Here is a 14330-nt window from a genome sequence, read left to right as displayed (position 1 = left end):
TATTGATCAAAAATCAAATTTATTTTACTAAAAATCTATGTATTTCAAAAGAAATTAGTTTTTTTTATCATTTTGTTAATATTTCAGCTCCGTCTTCAGTTATTAATACAGTATGTTCCGCTTGTGCGGCTCTAGCTCCATCCTCGGTAATAGCAGTCCAGCCATCTTGTAATATTAATGTCATTTCATTACCATGAGATAGGACAGGTTCTATAGTGAATGTCATACCAGCTTTCATAAGTCCCGGGTAGCGGTTCACTGAAATATCAATATATTTTTGTATTGTAACATATCTTTAAATTTTAGCATCATAAATCCAAAGAGTAATTGAATTATACAGCCGGGAAGTTTTATTATTATACAGGTTGGAAGCGTTAACACTCCTTTTACGGGAACAGAATAAAAGGTAAAATATTTTAATCCCATACCAAAAGAAATTAATAAAGATACCTCAACAGCTTAGACATATATATTTGTTTCATTTCACGATTTTTATCCATACCTGTATTTCATGTGACGCAGTTACGCATAGATACCAATAACGTAAAAAATTTTTAACTTTGCCGCCAATACCTACGACTCGATTTCGGAATGAGGCGTAAGCGGCGGTGTCCCTTTGATAGGTTTATGGTGCGTGCGTCTTACTTAACAAATGGCTATTTATTTTACAACGATAATTTTATTTTTTATTTTGTATAAAAAAATAACTTTTTCATTTTTGGAAAAAAAATGTATTAGGCTTTTAAAGAGTAGTTAGAACTGTGGTTTCATTTAAAGTGGCGCTGACAAACACTATATTGTTGTTATTTAAAAAACTCAGAATATGTAACCATGTAAATTAATTATCTTTGATGTAATTTTTTTTAAACCAACACTTATTTGCATAGCAGAAGAGGCAGAGGGATGTTTGTGTTATAATCAGCCCCTCACTTTCTTCTAATTTTTGAGACAGCATGTTGAGTTGTAAGGAAATGAAAAAAAAATTATCAAAATCGGGTTTGATTTTGATAATTTTGGACTATTTTTAATTATAAACCAACAAGCATAGATGAGTATGGATGAGTTATTTCTATATGTATCAAAATAATTTTAAGCAGTTATCTTGATATTACATATAGCATACCATACAAAAATAAAATAAATCAGTATATCGCTGTATCCCACACAACAGGGAAGGTAAAGGAAATCCAGCATTAAGACACTACACGTTACCCACCTTCTGCCGAATTCTGGAGGCATCGCGTGTTATCTCGACACCAGAGCGAAGAAATGGAAGTATAAACATATATAAATATTTCACTTCCTCAAGTGGGGATTGAACCTACACCTGTCGCGTCACAGTCACACCCTTGTGCCGTTGCGCCACGACGGATTATTATTATATTTGAATTAAACTGGTTTTAATTTATATTCACTTACATGTGTGAAAAATATCAGGTGGGCCATGAAAATATTTCCCAATGCCATGACCAATAAAGGCAGGCAAAACAGTAAGTTTATGTCTTTTTGCTATTCTATTTATTCTTAAGCCTATATCACAAAATGGTACTCCAGGACCACAAATTTCTATAGCCTGTTAAAATGAATAAATATTACATAGCATTCATATACTTTCAATGATACAAATAAAAGAAAATAATAATAGCATGACAACATTAACCTGATGAAGACATTCTTCAGTAACATTTACAAGTTGTAAACCTTTGTCATCTACATCTCCCACCAGAAATGTCTTTGAGCAATCTCCATGGTATCCATTGTAAAACACCTGAAATGACATACAATAAAAAGCAGTGATTGTGAGTTTCATCTCCACCTGAGGGAAGAAATTATTTTCACTTATAGATAACAAAGCAGTATTCAGTTCTACTCAACATGCAATATCTTAAGTTCAGGTGAAAAGCTGAGAGAGAGTATATCAACACTAAATAATCACATTCTCCCTTTTGTACTTTGCTATACAGAGACATCTCCTTGCTGCATGCTCTTTACTGCACTTATCATGGGGATCTGTATGACCTGTTACCTGCCACCAAATTTTCCAACCGCATAGTATGTCAAATATCATCCACACCATCTGGATATGTGGCACTCTACTACTGTGCAGTTTCGTAGGAACTCCCTTCTACATGTTATGCAACTGTGGAATGGCATACACACAGTGTTTCCAAGTCGATACAACCAGGGGACCTTCAAAAAGTGTGTCTATTTCCATCTTAAAGTAACCTGGCAACACACATGTAGCTACTCTGGTGTTACACGGGGTAGTGGGTGGCAGTGATCACTTACCATCAGAAGACCTATATGCTTCTTTGCCTTATGTTTTTTCATAAAAAAAAATCCTGCATGGCAGGGTAGGTACACCCTGCAATTACATAAAAAATATTCTTACTGTTATATCAACATTAACTATGTCTCCATTCTGCAAAGGTCTTATATCTGGTATTCCATGAACAGCAACATTGTTTACAGATGTACAGACACTTTTTGGAAATCCCTTATAATGTAAGGGTGATGGATATGCTTTCGCTTCTATGGTTAAGCTATGCACTAGCTCATCTATTTCATCTGTTGTCACACCTGGCTAAAATTGCCCAAGATTTTATTATATATTAATTTCAATGATTTTTTTGTTTATAAAACTCAAACCACTATATTTTTTACCTGTACAAATGGGCCAACTTTGTTTAATATATTAGCAGCCAAGTTGCAGCTACATTTCATCCCCTTAATTTGTTCATTATCCTTGATTTCTGGTTGTTTTCTCACATATAATGGCCTTCCCGACAAATAATCAGGTCTTTCAATATGATCAGGGACTAGACGACTTGGAGTAGTTTCAACTGGTAATACCTTATCATAAATCCCAAAACGTTTTCTACAATAATTTTCGTATGAATAATATTCACCACTTACGCAATAAGACAGTACATTTTTATTTTACTATGTATTAAAATACAAAATTACTTACACCAACTGATTCTGTACCCGAGGGTTATATATTTTAGGAATTCTCATCTCCTCGTTGGATTAAAAATTAATAAAAAAATGTACTGTATTGGAAATCATTCAATCAAATTTAGCTAAAATAAACTGTTAAATAATCATTTAAATATTTTAATTGAAATGGTTAAAGATAAAAAAGTTACTTATTTAAAATCTTACATGTTTGTTCTCCAAAATCTCCCCACAGACCGAAACATTTTGTGCGGAATTTCCATTGCGAATATTTGTATTTTTTTTTGTAATATATAAAATAATAAACGTCAAATCATACGGCAAGACAGATGTCCACAGAACACATTTACTCAGATGTCTTGCCATTCTATGAATCACAGAATACATATACTCAAAAGTTTTCCTAAGAATCCTACCTAACAGTGCTAAACTGTCAATTTAATAATTTATCTGTTAAAAATCGTCATTTGCCGGTCCGCCAATCCTCAAGATTATTTTGTTTATTTGTGGCTTGTGTTGACTGTTTATTGTAATTACAAAAAAATATTGCTAAATATAAGAAGAACATAATAAAACATGTCTCAAAGTAAGTTTATTTATAAAAAGTAATAATTGTATTAGTTACTCATTCATAATTTATAATTTGGATTATAAAAATTAACAAATGTTTTTTTCAGATTCTGAAAAACCTTTACCGTCTCAAGATGTCGCTGATCCTACAGGGCCTGCTGCTCGTAAAGGTGTTTTAATTTCATTTAGAACTGGAAAAACAATGGAGATACCCGAGAAAGACATAGTTAGTAAACATAACCTACAAGAAACTTGCTGTATATATGCGATGAATTTTAACATTTTCTTATATATATTTTTTTATTTTTAGTTGGGGAGGTGTAGGTTTGTTGGCGAATTTGAAAAGCTTAATCGTATTGGAGAAGGTACTTACGGTATTGTATGTAAGTATATTTAAAGCTACTATGTATTCTATGTATAAGCTACTATGTATTCTGCAAGATATAACTAGAAACTATTGTTTCAGATAGGGCAAAAGATAAATTAAATGGCAACATAGTAGCACTGAAGAAAGTTAGGATGGATGTAGAGAAGGATGGATTGCCTCTTAGTGGTTTAAGGGAAATACAAGTATTAATGTCTTGTCGCCATGAAAATATTGTACAACTCAAAGAAGTGCTTGTAGGAAGGTCATTGGAAAGGTAATAATATTTTGCTGTATTATTAATACCAAGAAAGAAAAAGGAACTTGCAGCAGTGCCTGGAACTTGTAACCTTAGTAAAGATTTAAAGGGTCTCTTTAAATTGTTCATTATTGGTGGCATTCAAGTCAGTCAATCCAAGATTCTCTCTGTACCAAAGTAAATTTCATATGATCTTTAATTGTGATGGATTAATGAGATTCAACTGCATCTGTTTACTTTAATATTATGATTTTTATAGTTACTACTTTTGCATAAAAGTATAAATTCTACTAATAATATTCACTTTATACTTCTACAAAAAAAGGAAAATATTCCATCTGGATGCAGAATATTAAGATTGTCAGTGATTTTATAGTCTTTATTTTTTTTCCTTATATACCAGGGTAGGCAGGCAGTACAAACCTAGGAATCTAGTGTTAAGACTGTGTTCCTATTAAACACTCTTGAGTTTGTTGAGTGGCAGAAATCAACCCCATGCCTTGCTTTGTTACGAGAGTGTGTAAATGAAAATATTAAATAATGCATTTTCCTGTGTCAGAATCAAACCCATGGTCATGGTGCTTAGAGTCACGGTGATGCCGATGTTTAGTTAATATATACAAGGTGTTTTTAATATGTGTTTCTAATTGCAGCATTTTTCTCTCAATGGAATACTGTGAGCAAGATTTGGCATCTTTATTGGATAATATGTCTTCACCATTTACTGAATCCCAAGTAAAATGCCTGATGCTACAAGTTTTAAAGGGGTTAAAATATCTACATTCAAATTTCATAGTTCATAGAGATCTGAAAGTGTCCAACTTGCTGCTAACAGACAAAGGCTGTGTTAAAATAGGTATTTTCTTTAATACATAATTTTTGTACAGTTTCAACAATACTAAATAACAATCAAAATGAAAATAAAAATTTGTGCTATGTAAAATTAAGCTTTGGATTTTGGATTAAGCTTTTGGATTGGAAGCACATTGTAATGGAAAGAATTGGAAATAAAAAAATGAAGGGTTTTCAAGAAAGAGGCATGAATCTCAAATCCCGCTAAGTGCAAATTTTTATATATTTTCGAAATAAATATTGTCTAAATATAATCTGAATAAGAAACTAAAAAAGATTTTAATTAATTTTATTTTTATTTAAACTTATAATTTGTATTCCGCATGATATCAATGTCATTTTAGCTGATTTTGGATTAGCGCGATGGCTTGGTGCCCCAGCTCGCAGTGCCACACCTAGAGTAGTAACATTGTGGTATAGAGCACCTGAATTACTTCTGCAGTCTCCAAAACAGACTCCAGCTCTAGATATGTGGGCTGCAGGGTGTATTCTTGGAGAACTATTGGCTAATAAACCTTTGCTCCCGGGCTGGACTGAAATAGAACAATTGGAACTTATTGTTGATTTACTTGGTAAGTTTGTGTAGGAGTTTTATTTAGATAAGGTACCTTTGTAAAACAACATGCAATTTATCTGCTTACATTATATTCCATTATGCAATAAATGAATAAATGAACAAAAAATGTGTTAGAATTATATGCTAACTAAATATATAAAACTTAAGGACCTTATGTTATAAAGTGAAAACTATTCATTTTGAAAAAAATATCCTTAGTATATCTTATGTTATGAAACTTAATTAACTTTTAAATTATTTACAGGCACTCCCTCAGATGCAATTTGGCCTGAATTTAGTTCATTGCCAGCTTTACAAAACTTCACATTGAAGCAACAACCCTATAATAATTTAAAACAAAAATTCCCATGGCTCTCCGCAGCTGGACTCCGTCTTCTGAATTTCTTGTTCATGTACGATCCCAATAAGAGAGCTACTGCGGAAGAGTGCTTACAAAGCTCATATTTCAAGGAAAATCCATTACGTAAGTTAACCTTTGTTGTGAATTTAACACTTAAATTGACTTTAAAAATTGTATGATTGATTCCTTTTTTTGCTTATACACAGAACAGAGTGTATTAATACTAGGTTCCCTCGGCCTACCCTTTTTTGTACATGCATAAAAGCTGTAAAAAATTTAAATCATATCCCAAAGGAGATATAAAAATAATAATTTAACATTCATAATTAATGAAATAAAAACTTACAATATAGGAGATAAAATATAACTATGTATAATATATTTTAAGCTAAATTTGTAATAAGGTAATTTTAGTTAATTTGCTTAGCCAAATTTATATTTTGTAATTTTTTTTCTAGCGTGTGATCCAAAGCTGATGCCCAGTTTTCCACAACATAGAAATATGAAGGGGCAGCAAAAGAGCAGTTCTCAATCAAATCAGTTAAACATTCCACTATCTAACTTAAACACGGGAGCCAATGACCAGACTAACAACTTGCCAGCCATTTCTGATCTCTTGGGGTCTTTAGTTAAAAAGCGTAGATTAGAATAATATGTGTTAAATTTTACATATAAGCAGCCATCCGTAAATTACGTCACTCGAATATTATGATTTTAAAATCTTCCCATAGCTTCTCACGACGTCACACTAGGTCACACTAGGTCTAGGTGACCTAGTATAACATCACATTGTTTTTTTTTTTTAAATTTACACCTAAAAATTACGAAATAACAGCAGTTTCGATATTCTTTGTATATTATATTTTGAAATGTGATGCAATTACTATCCCTACTCCTTGTTATACAACAATATCTCACTTCGTCGACCTCCACTTGTTGTGTGACGTAATTTATTAATGGCCCCAGTAGTGTTTACTTTTACCAGTACTTCTAATGGACTGTGTTTAAAATAAAATGATAATATACCGTGTAATATTGCTGTGCCCATAGACATTGGTGTTCTTAAAAGTAAAGTTTAAAAAATATTTTTTGTATTCATTTAAATCACATGTATTTATTTAAATTCACAATTGTAAGATCGACTAATGGCGGATAAAGCTGTCAGGATAGCAAGGTTTCTAATTTTCACTTGTCTTATACTGTAACAGTACTTATATATACTGTTAATAATAACAATATTTGAGACCGTCGTGACGCAGCAGCACTATGGTGTGACTGTAACGCGACGCGATGAAAGTAAGTTAAATATTTATTTACGTTTATATTTCTATTTCTTCGCTCTGGTGTCGATGCAAAGCGCGGAGTTGAGTTCTGCCACTCAACACGCAATGCCTCCAGTATTCGGCAGAAAGTGGGGAACGGAGTATCTTAACAGTAGATTTCCTCTGCCTACCATGCTGTGTGCGGTATACAGCGTGAAGCTGATGAATAATAATATATGAATAATAATATTTTAAATAAATTCTTCTTAAAATAAGTAGTGTTTATTTTTTATGGACATCATTTTTATAAGAAAAGACCGATTACAATTTTTTTTTCCATTTAACGTGTTTTCGTTTTAGTCTGTTGAAGCGTCTTCGTCGCCTGACAGTCCCATTGCTTGACGAAATTTTTGATACTTTTGTAGAGTTAATGCGTCATTGTTTTTAGCTTTTACTTTCTCCTTCTGTAAACAATTTGAAATACATGTAATAAAAATAAATGTACATACACATAAAAAAATGTGACTGATCGCTGTCTGTACATCGAAGATATACGAGAAAAACTAGCTAATTTCTATAACACTAATTTATTTGGTAACTTTTTTTTAACATATGGGGACGAAGTGTCTTAACACTAGGCTCCCAGGTTCCTCCTATTCCACTATGTGAGGTAACATTCTGTGTAAGTAAATTGTTACTTAGGTACACATTAAAAAATATAAATTTATTAATTTTTTTTACGTACAATTTCCTTCTCTTGTTTCTCTATGCTTCTTAAAATGCGTGCACATTGAGAACAAAGTATAAGGTCTTCCATGCGATTAACAGTTTTCTTCCGATGATGATGTTTTAATCTAGAATTTGTTGGCAGAAAATAAAGCATAAATTAAAATGACAAAGACAATTTTTTGTATTTTCGGTGAAGCTCATTACAAAATAAGTACTTAAGTATCTTATCTAATGAATAAGATCATACCATTAAACAAGAACCACAATTATGGTTGAAAAAGTTGTAAAAATTTATATGACCATTGAATGAAAGTCTTACATTTTTCCACAATAATCACATTGAAATTTTTCAGAACGATGCGTTATAATGTGCCACCCGAGTTCTTGATACGTGGGGTACCGCTCGGAGCATCTCGGACATGTGATCTTGCCTTGTGATCTGCCACCGTTAGTTTGGTGTTCAATTAGCTGTTGTGAAGTTTGGAAATTATGGTGACAACTGGTACACCTGAAATTAAGCCCTTTTTTAATATTGATACTGGATTAAGGTCTTATTTTTTTTTTCAATATTAAGCACCAAGGTAATTTAAACTTCTAAATATTGTGGTAGGTAAATAGAGTTTTCTTTTATACAAGTCCAAGTAAACGTTTATTAAAAAGAAAATATATATATGCCCCTAATTCTTATTTTTTGAGTCACCTTTTTAAAATGCCATGCTACATATTTTTAAAATTAATATATTGAAAATTAATGTGCACGCATTAATTTTAAACTGTAGGCACTACTATTGTACTAGTATGATAAATCTTTCAACCCGTTTTAAGTTTATTATAGCTAAATAAAGCAGCAAAATGTTCTGTTAACTACAAAGTTTCTTTTATAGCCCAATTTTAGAGATGTTGACATGAATTTAAATTAAATGCCGCCTTTAAATAAACATTTAATAAGAATGAACTTTATTTTTACATATTTCCCCCTTTGATGTGGAATGGTTAACAAGAAGTTTTATGAAGTAAAACTCAAATTATTCACCTTGTCTTTTACATTTAAGATTTTGCTTGTTGAGTGGCAGAACCCTACATTGCACTTTGTCCAACAAGACTAAGATAACTTGAAATTCTCTCAATGAAAATTCGAACCAACTCGTATTCACAGGCGTAGATGGTAGCGGTAATGAATTAATATACTTATTTATAAAAAAAACAATATCAGATAAAGCATCGTTATAAGACAAGACCAGCTATTTAATAAATTATATGTAAAATCTAAAAATTCGAAAATATGATCATATTAGCTGTATTTCCCAATAGTACTTATTTTGCAATAAAGAAACGAAAAAAATTAAAAGCTGTATAAGCTTTTTAATTTTGTACATAAAAATATGTTATAATACTTCGTTGGCATATTAAAATAAGTAACATTGAAAATCAATTTAAATTACCAATTTAATTACGCACAAGTGATTAAAATACAAATAGCTATATATGCATAATAACTTGTCTTACATAAATATGTTGGGTTGCAGATGGTAAGCCATGTGCTCTATAATTTTCTTCGGATAAAAGTAGTGAAACTTTTTGTCACAACAGGTGACATATCCCGGCACGCCGTGCCTCTCTTTGTAGTGTTTCATGAGGGATTTGAAATTAAACCCTTGTCCCTGACAAATGCAACACTGCATTTTGTAAAACAAGCTGATTTGTTTGTCCAGTTCTGCGCCATGCTTAGCGGGGCGTCCGTCTATTAGTACAATAGGGTCTAATACGTCATTCGCAACGTTGTCACTTGGATAATTTTGAGGTTTCTTCACATCCTTTGATGTTTTGGTACTGGGATTAGTATTTAAAAGTGATTTGTCTAAGCTTTCGGAAACAGCGAATTCCTCTAAAGGCATAGCTTCTAAAAATTTCATGTGAGACGGGGATTTTTTCTTTTGTTGCGTTTTTAATAGTTTAACGTCTCCTTGTTGAAGTTCAGATGACGCAGGGGGTGGTGTAAATTTAGGTGTTATATTCTGTTCCGTATTATCAGATATTTTCTTTTGGTCCGTAGATTTTGTTAAAGCACTGATAATAGGGTGTAGTTTATTTTCATTTAACTGAGCACGGTTTTGTTTTTCTAGATTACTTTTCACGTTGTAGAAATCCAAGAACTTTTGTGTTTTTTCCACTTTTACAGAATAAAGATGATGAGATCCGACTTGCTGGAGACAATCGTGGCATATTGCTTTTGGTAGGCTGTCATCGGTGTGTATCTGGAACCAGTTAGTTATATTTGAAATATTAGCGCTATAACTATAAACATGCAATTTTAAACATTTCACAAAAAGAAATACATAAGCGCAACACTTACACTAATGTCAAATAATTTCTTTATTTTTCGTTTTATTTCAGCGTTAAGCGGTTTAAGTTTTGAAACGTCGGTACACAAACACAGGCGGCAGGACAATTCACGAACAATCGTCTTTTCTAAACTTGCGAAATCATTCATTCTGTTGATTTAAATTGTAAACGATTTTAGAGAATTTTATATAAATAAGTTACATGTATATTTATTGATTATATAGCCATTTTTGCACTCGAAAATTTTTATTAATATTTGACATGCTTAGCACGTCACGCGAACATATTTAAGAAACGGCCAGCGATATAAAAATGTTCACAGCAAAAAAAATTGAATATTCTAGAAGAGTTTTAATGCAATAACAGTGCATTAAAAATTACAACTTTTAATTTTTACCTTTACTTGTACTTCTTTACTTTATTTTTATCCTTTTACCGCGAGGGCAGTGGGGCGCAGTGGCAAGCGTGCACCTGGGTTGTGAGTTCGATTACCATTCGGGGAAATAAAATATAAAATATATAATATTTTAACACTAAGTTTCCAGGTTCCCTTTGCCTACTCTGCTATATGCGGGAAACAGCGTGAATAAAAACCCGACTTGTCGTTTCTAACAGAATTACTGATTATTATAAATAATTATCATAAATAATAATGTTAATTATTAATAGATAATTAATTTATATACAAGAAATTGTTTTCCCATCAAATTCACCTAAATATAGGCCAGTACAATACGGTAGGCATGTGTAAATCAAATATCTACCTCCATATACACACTAACGTGAATGTGGTATGGGCAAACAACGGTATTCTGTACATTAATTAATCTCCACAATTCTTCCTCAATAATAATTATTTCTTAGCTTATTATTCAATTTAGAGAACCTTACTTTGTACTTTAAAGATTTTTGGACCTCTTTATAACAAGCATTTTAAGAATTATAACTTTATTTGTCATAGCAGGATGTGAAGGCATGTAAAAGTGCAAGTTCAATTTCGTTAACGACGTTCCCGTAATTTTCAATTTAGATGTTTGTTTCACAATGTTGCAACACATGCAGGTAAGTGCAAACCTAAGATTATTATTAATAATGCTGCACACTTCAGTTAGTAAAATAAAATTATTACTTAATATATATGTAATGATTTAGCACAATAACTTACTTAAGAAAAAAGAGAATAAAGAAAGAGAATATAGAGATTGTGAAACATTACTTATTTATGACTATAATCATTTGTACACAACCATTTTAGAATTTATGGTTGGTATATTTGACATTTGTAGTAGCAGAGAGAATATCTAAAAATATATTTGGGTACCGTGAATGTATTACAGGAGAATTAAAAACATACTTTACGAATAAAAAATATTTCATTTATAACAAAGATTTGATAACATTTTGTCTTGATAATGTCTACTGTTGATGGTCTCAGTAAAGACCAGAGTTGACTGGTAGTAACCAGTCAACTATTTAGACTAGGTCAGCCTAGAAAAAATAAATTTATCAATATCGATTTACGTGTAAAGTTAGTATAAAATATTTTGCCTTTCAGAGCTGCCGATATTCAAATCTATCTATTATATTTTCTCTTCTCGGAGCTTAGTTCTGATATCGGCATCGCATGAAGTTTTCTACTGGAAGTAGTATTATGTATCTGGCTCGACTTATGAATATACCAATGCGAAGATTCTGATATAATTGAAGAGTGGGATCAAACTTCATCTTGAATACTATTCAAAGAGTGACCTACATACATTTTTCAAATCTGGTGTGAATTGTTTTGGTTTGTTTTTGTTAAAAATGTCTTTCCAAACATATAAAAATATGAGAAAGATATTAAAAGCTATTATAGTGCAACTTCGGAGTACCTTTACAACATCAATATGAAAATAATTATAATGTTCCCACATGCTTACATGTTTCCTTAATTAAAGAATATTGAAACTGTAAACTGAAGTTGTTTTTTATTCTTTCTTTTATTTTTGTTGAGTTTAGATTAATTACATTGATTTTATATAATTTATACAAAACAGTATAAAAACGTAGTTAAAAACGTAGTTTTTATACTTATTAAGAAAACATAAAATCCTAAGTGTGGAATAACACTTTAAAAATATTTAAAAAAACGTAGTTTATATTTAAAAACGGAACGGAGTGTCTTAACACTATGTTCCTAAGTTCTCTCTGCCTACCTTGCTGTGAGCGGGGTACAGCGTAAAGCTAAAAAAAAGAATTGTTTAAATAAGTGTAGTTTGTAAAGACTCTTTGTTTATTGTAGAATAATCGCTTTCTTATTGCACTCATAATTAGTACCTACATAAATCAATGATTATTAGTTACGTTAAGAAATTTAATAGAACTAGAAAACGTATAACCGTTCAGAAAATTTAAATAAAACAAAAGCATGACTACTGAAAGTGTGGCGGCGGCTTCGAAGCACTGCGCTTAATTGATTGGTTTTACACCTGAATGCATCTACCTATCACTAGAAACTACATTTTTCAATATATAGGATTTTCTAAAAAGTATTTTATACAGTTGTAACAATTATTATTTTATCTAATTGTTTATATGGGAGGAGCGTGTCGAAATACGTACATTACTATTGTTGTGTATACATATATAGTATTATATAGTATTAATACTATATATGTATGAAAATTATAAATTATAAAATGTATGAGATATGCTTAGAAAAGCAAAACGAATGGCTAATTTTGTATCATGTTGATAATAGTTAGTAGGAACAGCTAAATACTTGTTAGAAAGGCGTAAGGTAATCTTAAATAGCGCTCAATATTCGCGTCACTATAAAAGAATATTTGAAATATTTAATCTTCCTAGTGAAACAGCAAGAGAAAGAGTACGAAGAAATATAAAAAGAAATAAACCATCGATCAATAGAGTTTGTGAAGGCTCGTTATTAAAAAATCTCCAATAGTTAAAGGATTGGTCTTGTGATGGATACGTATCTATAACAATACTACAAAATGCTTGAACACGATGGTGTTTCATCATCCACACCATATTTTTTTCGAGATTCTATATTCGAGAAGCATGGAGAAGATCCACAGTAAACAAATATCCCTTATATCATAATTTGAAATTGACGCTTACCCTTAAAATATTTTTTATTTTCAGTTTAAATATATATTTTTCAGTTTCTATTGAACATATGTTTCAGGAAGGAGTAATGTTCCAGCAATCACGACGGATCACGGTCGGTTACACGCATCCACTGGTTTGCATCTAGATTCTGGAGCTAATCGGTAAGTGGGCTGTTGGTTCGCGCCGTCGAACACATGACAACACTAATTGGCTTCTACTCATACCGCATTAGATGCTTGCTGCTTGCGGGCGCTCTTAATACACTAATTTCATCTCAGCCACTTCACACTAAATTGATAATTGTTGAGAGCATTTAAGATAATTCGATTTTTTAATTTTTGTACTTGTAATTATTCTGCTAGTTACTTGTAAAACTTGCTTAAGTCTTAATAATAAGATAATATTTTGCTGACTTTTTTGAGAGAAATGTGAGAACTAAATGAGAAATTATTCGCTTCTTCTTTCTAAGTCGGTAGGCAAATTACAGTGACTACTAGCTAGGTATGGTAATGACGTAGGCAACGGCTGGTAATTGTTGAAAACGAAAGACTGTAACTACTATAATTATTGTTATATCTCTAAAGTGAAATTGTAATTATTATAAATAAAAATAGATATTGTTTTTTAAAAAAATATCATATAAATTTCTTAACAAAAATAACATAATACTTTATTAATTATCTGTTTTAATATTATAAATTGAATTACTAATATACAAAACCCGATATTAAAACCACCGCCGGCATCGTATTAGAAGCTTGCGTATAACTCAATCAACAATCCATTAACGTTTTTCAAAATAATATCGAGACCCATTTCATTAACCGTAAATCTTGTTAGATACTCATCATTGTATTGATTTATATTTGCTAATTTAGTCCTTTTATTGGTAAATTATTTGTCTTTTGTAGTAATGTACTTTGTAATAATAAAGTATTAGTTTTGCAAGTATTTGTAATTTTTTT

At 31.3% G+C, this 14330-nt stretch overlaps 4 protein-coding genes across 6 annotated transcripts in view; 2 read left to right on the top strand and 2 right to left on the bottom strand.

Annotated features, from left to right (window-relative positions):
- Positions 1-18: 18 nt before the first annotated feature.
- LOC146535574 (methionine aminopeptidase 1D, mitochondrial) lies at positions 19-3334 on the bottom strand. Of its 3 annotated transcripts, none has more exons than XM_085191886.1 (7): positions 3166-3334; positions 2972-3083; positions 2665-2878; positions 2393-2584; positions 1661-1768; positions 1420-1573; positions 19-258 (listed from the first exon to the last, which is right to left on the bottom strand). In XM_085191886.1, exons 2-7 carry the CDS (start codon positions 3016-3018, stop codon positions 68-70), a joined length of 906 nt encoding a protein of 301 aa, XP_085048012.1. In that variant the 5' UTR covers positions 3019-3083; positions 3166-3334; the 3' UTR covers positions 19-67. The 3 variants fall into 3 exon arrangements, with proteins under 3 accessions (XP_085048012.1, XP_085048011.1, XP_085048009.1); XM_085191885.1 differs by having other exon boundaries at positions 2972-3093; positions 3166-3305; XM_085191883.1 differs by lacking the exon at positions 2972-3083 and having other exon boundaries at positions 3166-3317.
- A 50-nt stretch (positions 3335-3384) lies between these two features.
- Cdc2rk (cyclin-dependent kinase 10) lies at positions 3385-7457 on the top strand. Its single transcript, XM_085191881.1, has 8 exons — positions 3385-3544; positions 3636-3754; positions 3839-3911; positions 3995-4169; positions 4805-5007; positions 5348-5575; positions 5825-6043; positions 6379-7457. The coding sequence occupies exons 1-8, from the start codon at positions 3535-3537 to the stop codon at positions 6570-6572; spliced, it is 1221 nt and encodes a 406-aa protein (XP_085048007.1). The 5' UTR covers positions 3385-3534; the 3' UTR covers positions 6573-7457.
- Positions 6808-10538, bottom strand: LOC146535572 (uncharacterized). The gene is made up of 5 exons (XM_085191880.1): positions 10265-10538; positions 9418-10166; positions 8231-8419; positions 7928-8036; positions 6808-7646 (listed from the first exon to the last, which is right to left on the bottom strand). Exons 1-5 carry the CDS (start codon positions 10400-10402, stop codon positions 7539-7541), a joined length of 1293 nt encoding a protein of 430 aa, XP_085048006.1. The 5' UTR covers positions 10403-10538; the 3' UTR covers positions 6808-7538.
- Positions 10539-13426: 2888 nt separating this feature from the next.
- Positions 13427-14330, top strand: part of LOC146535571 (neuronal acetylcholine receptor subunit alpha-10-like) — a 33287-nt gene continuing 32383 nt past the window's right edge. Inside the window, exon 1 of the mRNA XM_085192255.1 lies at positions 13427-13526. The gene's annotated coding sequence lies outside the window, so the exon portion shown is untranslated. The remainder of the gene's footprint in view (positions 13527-14330) is intronic.

This window comes from Heliconius melpomene, chromosome 10 (assembly GCF_056956725.1).
Source record: "Heliconius melpomene rosina isolate 202511_hmr_F chromosome 10, ASM5695672v1, whole genome shotgun sequence".
NCBI classification, from domain to species: Eukaryota; Metazoa; Arthropoda; class Insecta; order Lepidoptera; family Nymphalidae; genus Heliconius; species Heliconius melpomene.
Note: the sequence above shows the minus strand (reverse complement) of the source record. Positions and strands in the feature narration are given on the sequence as shown.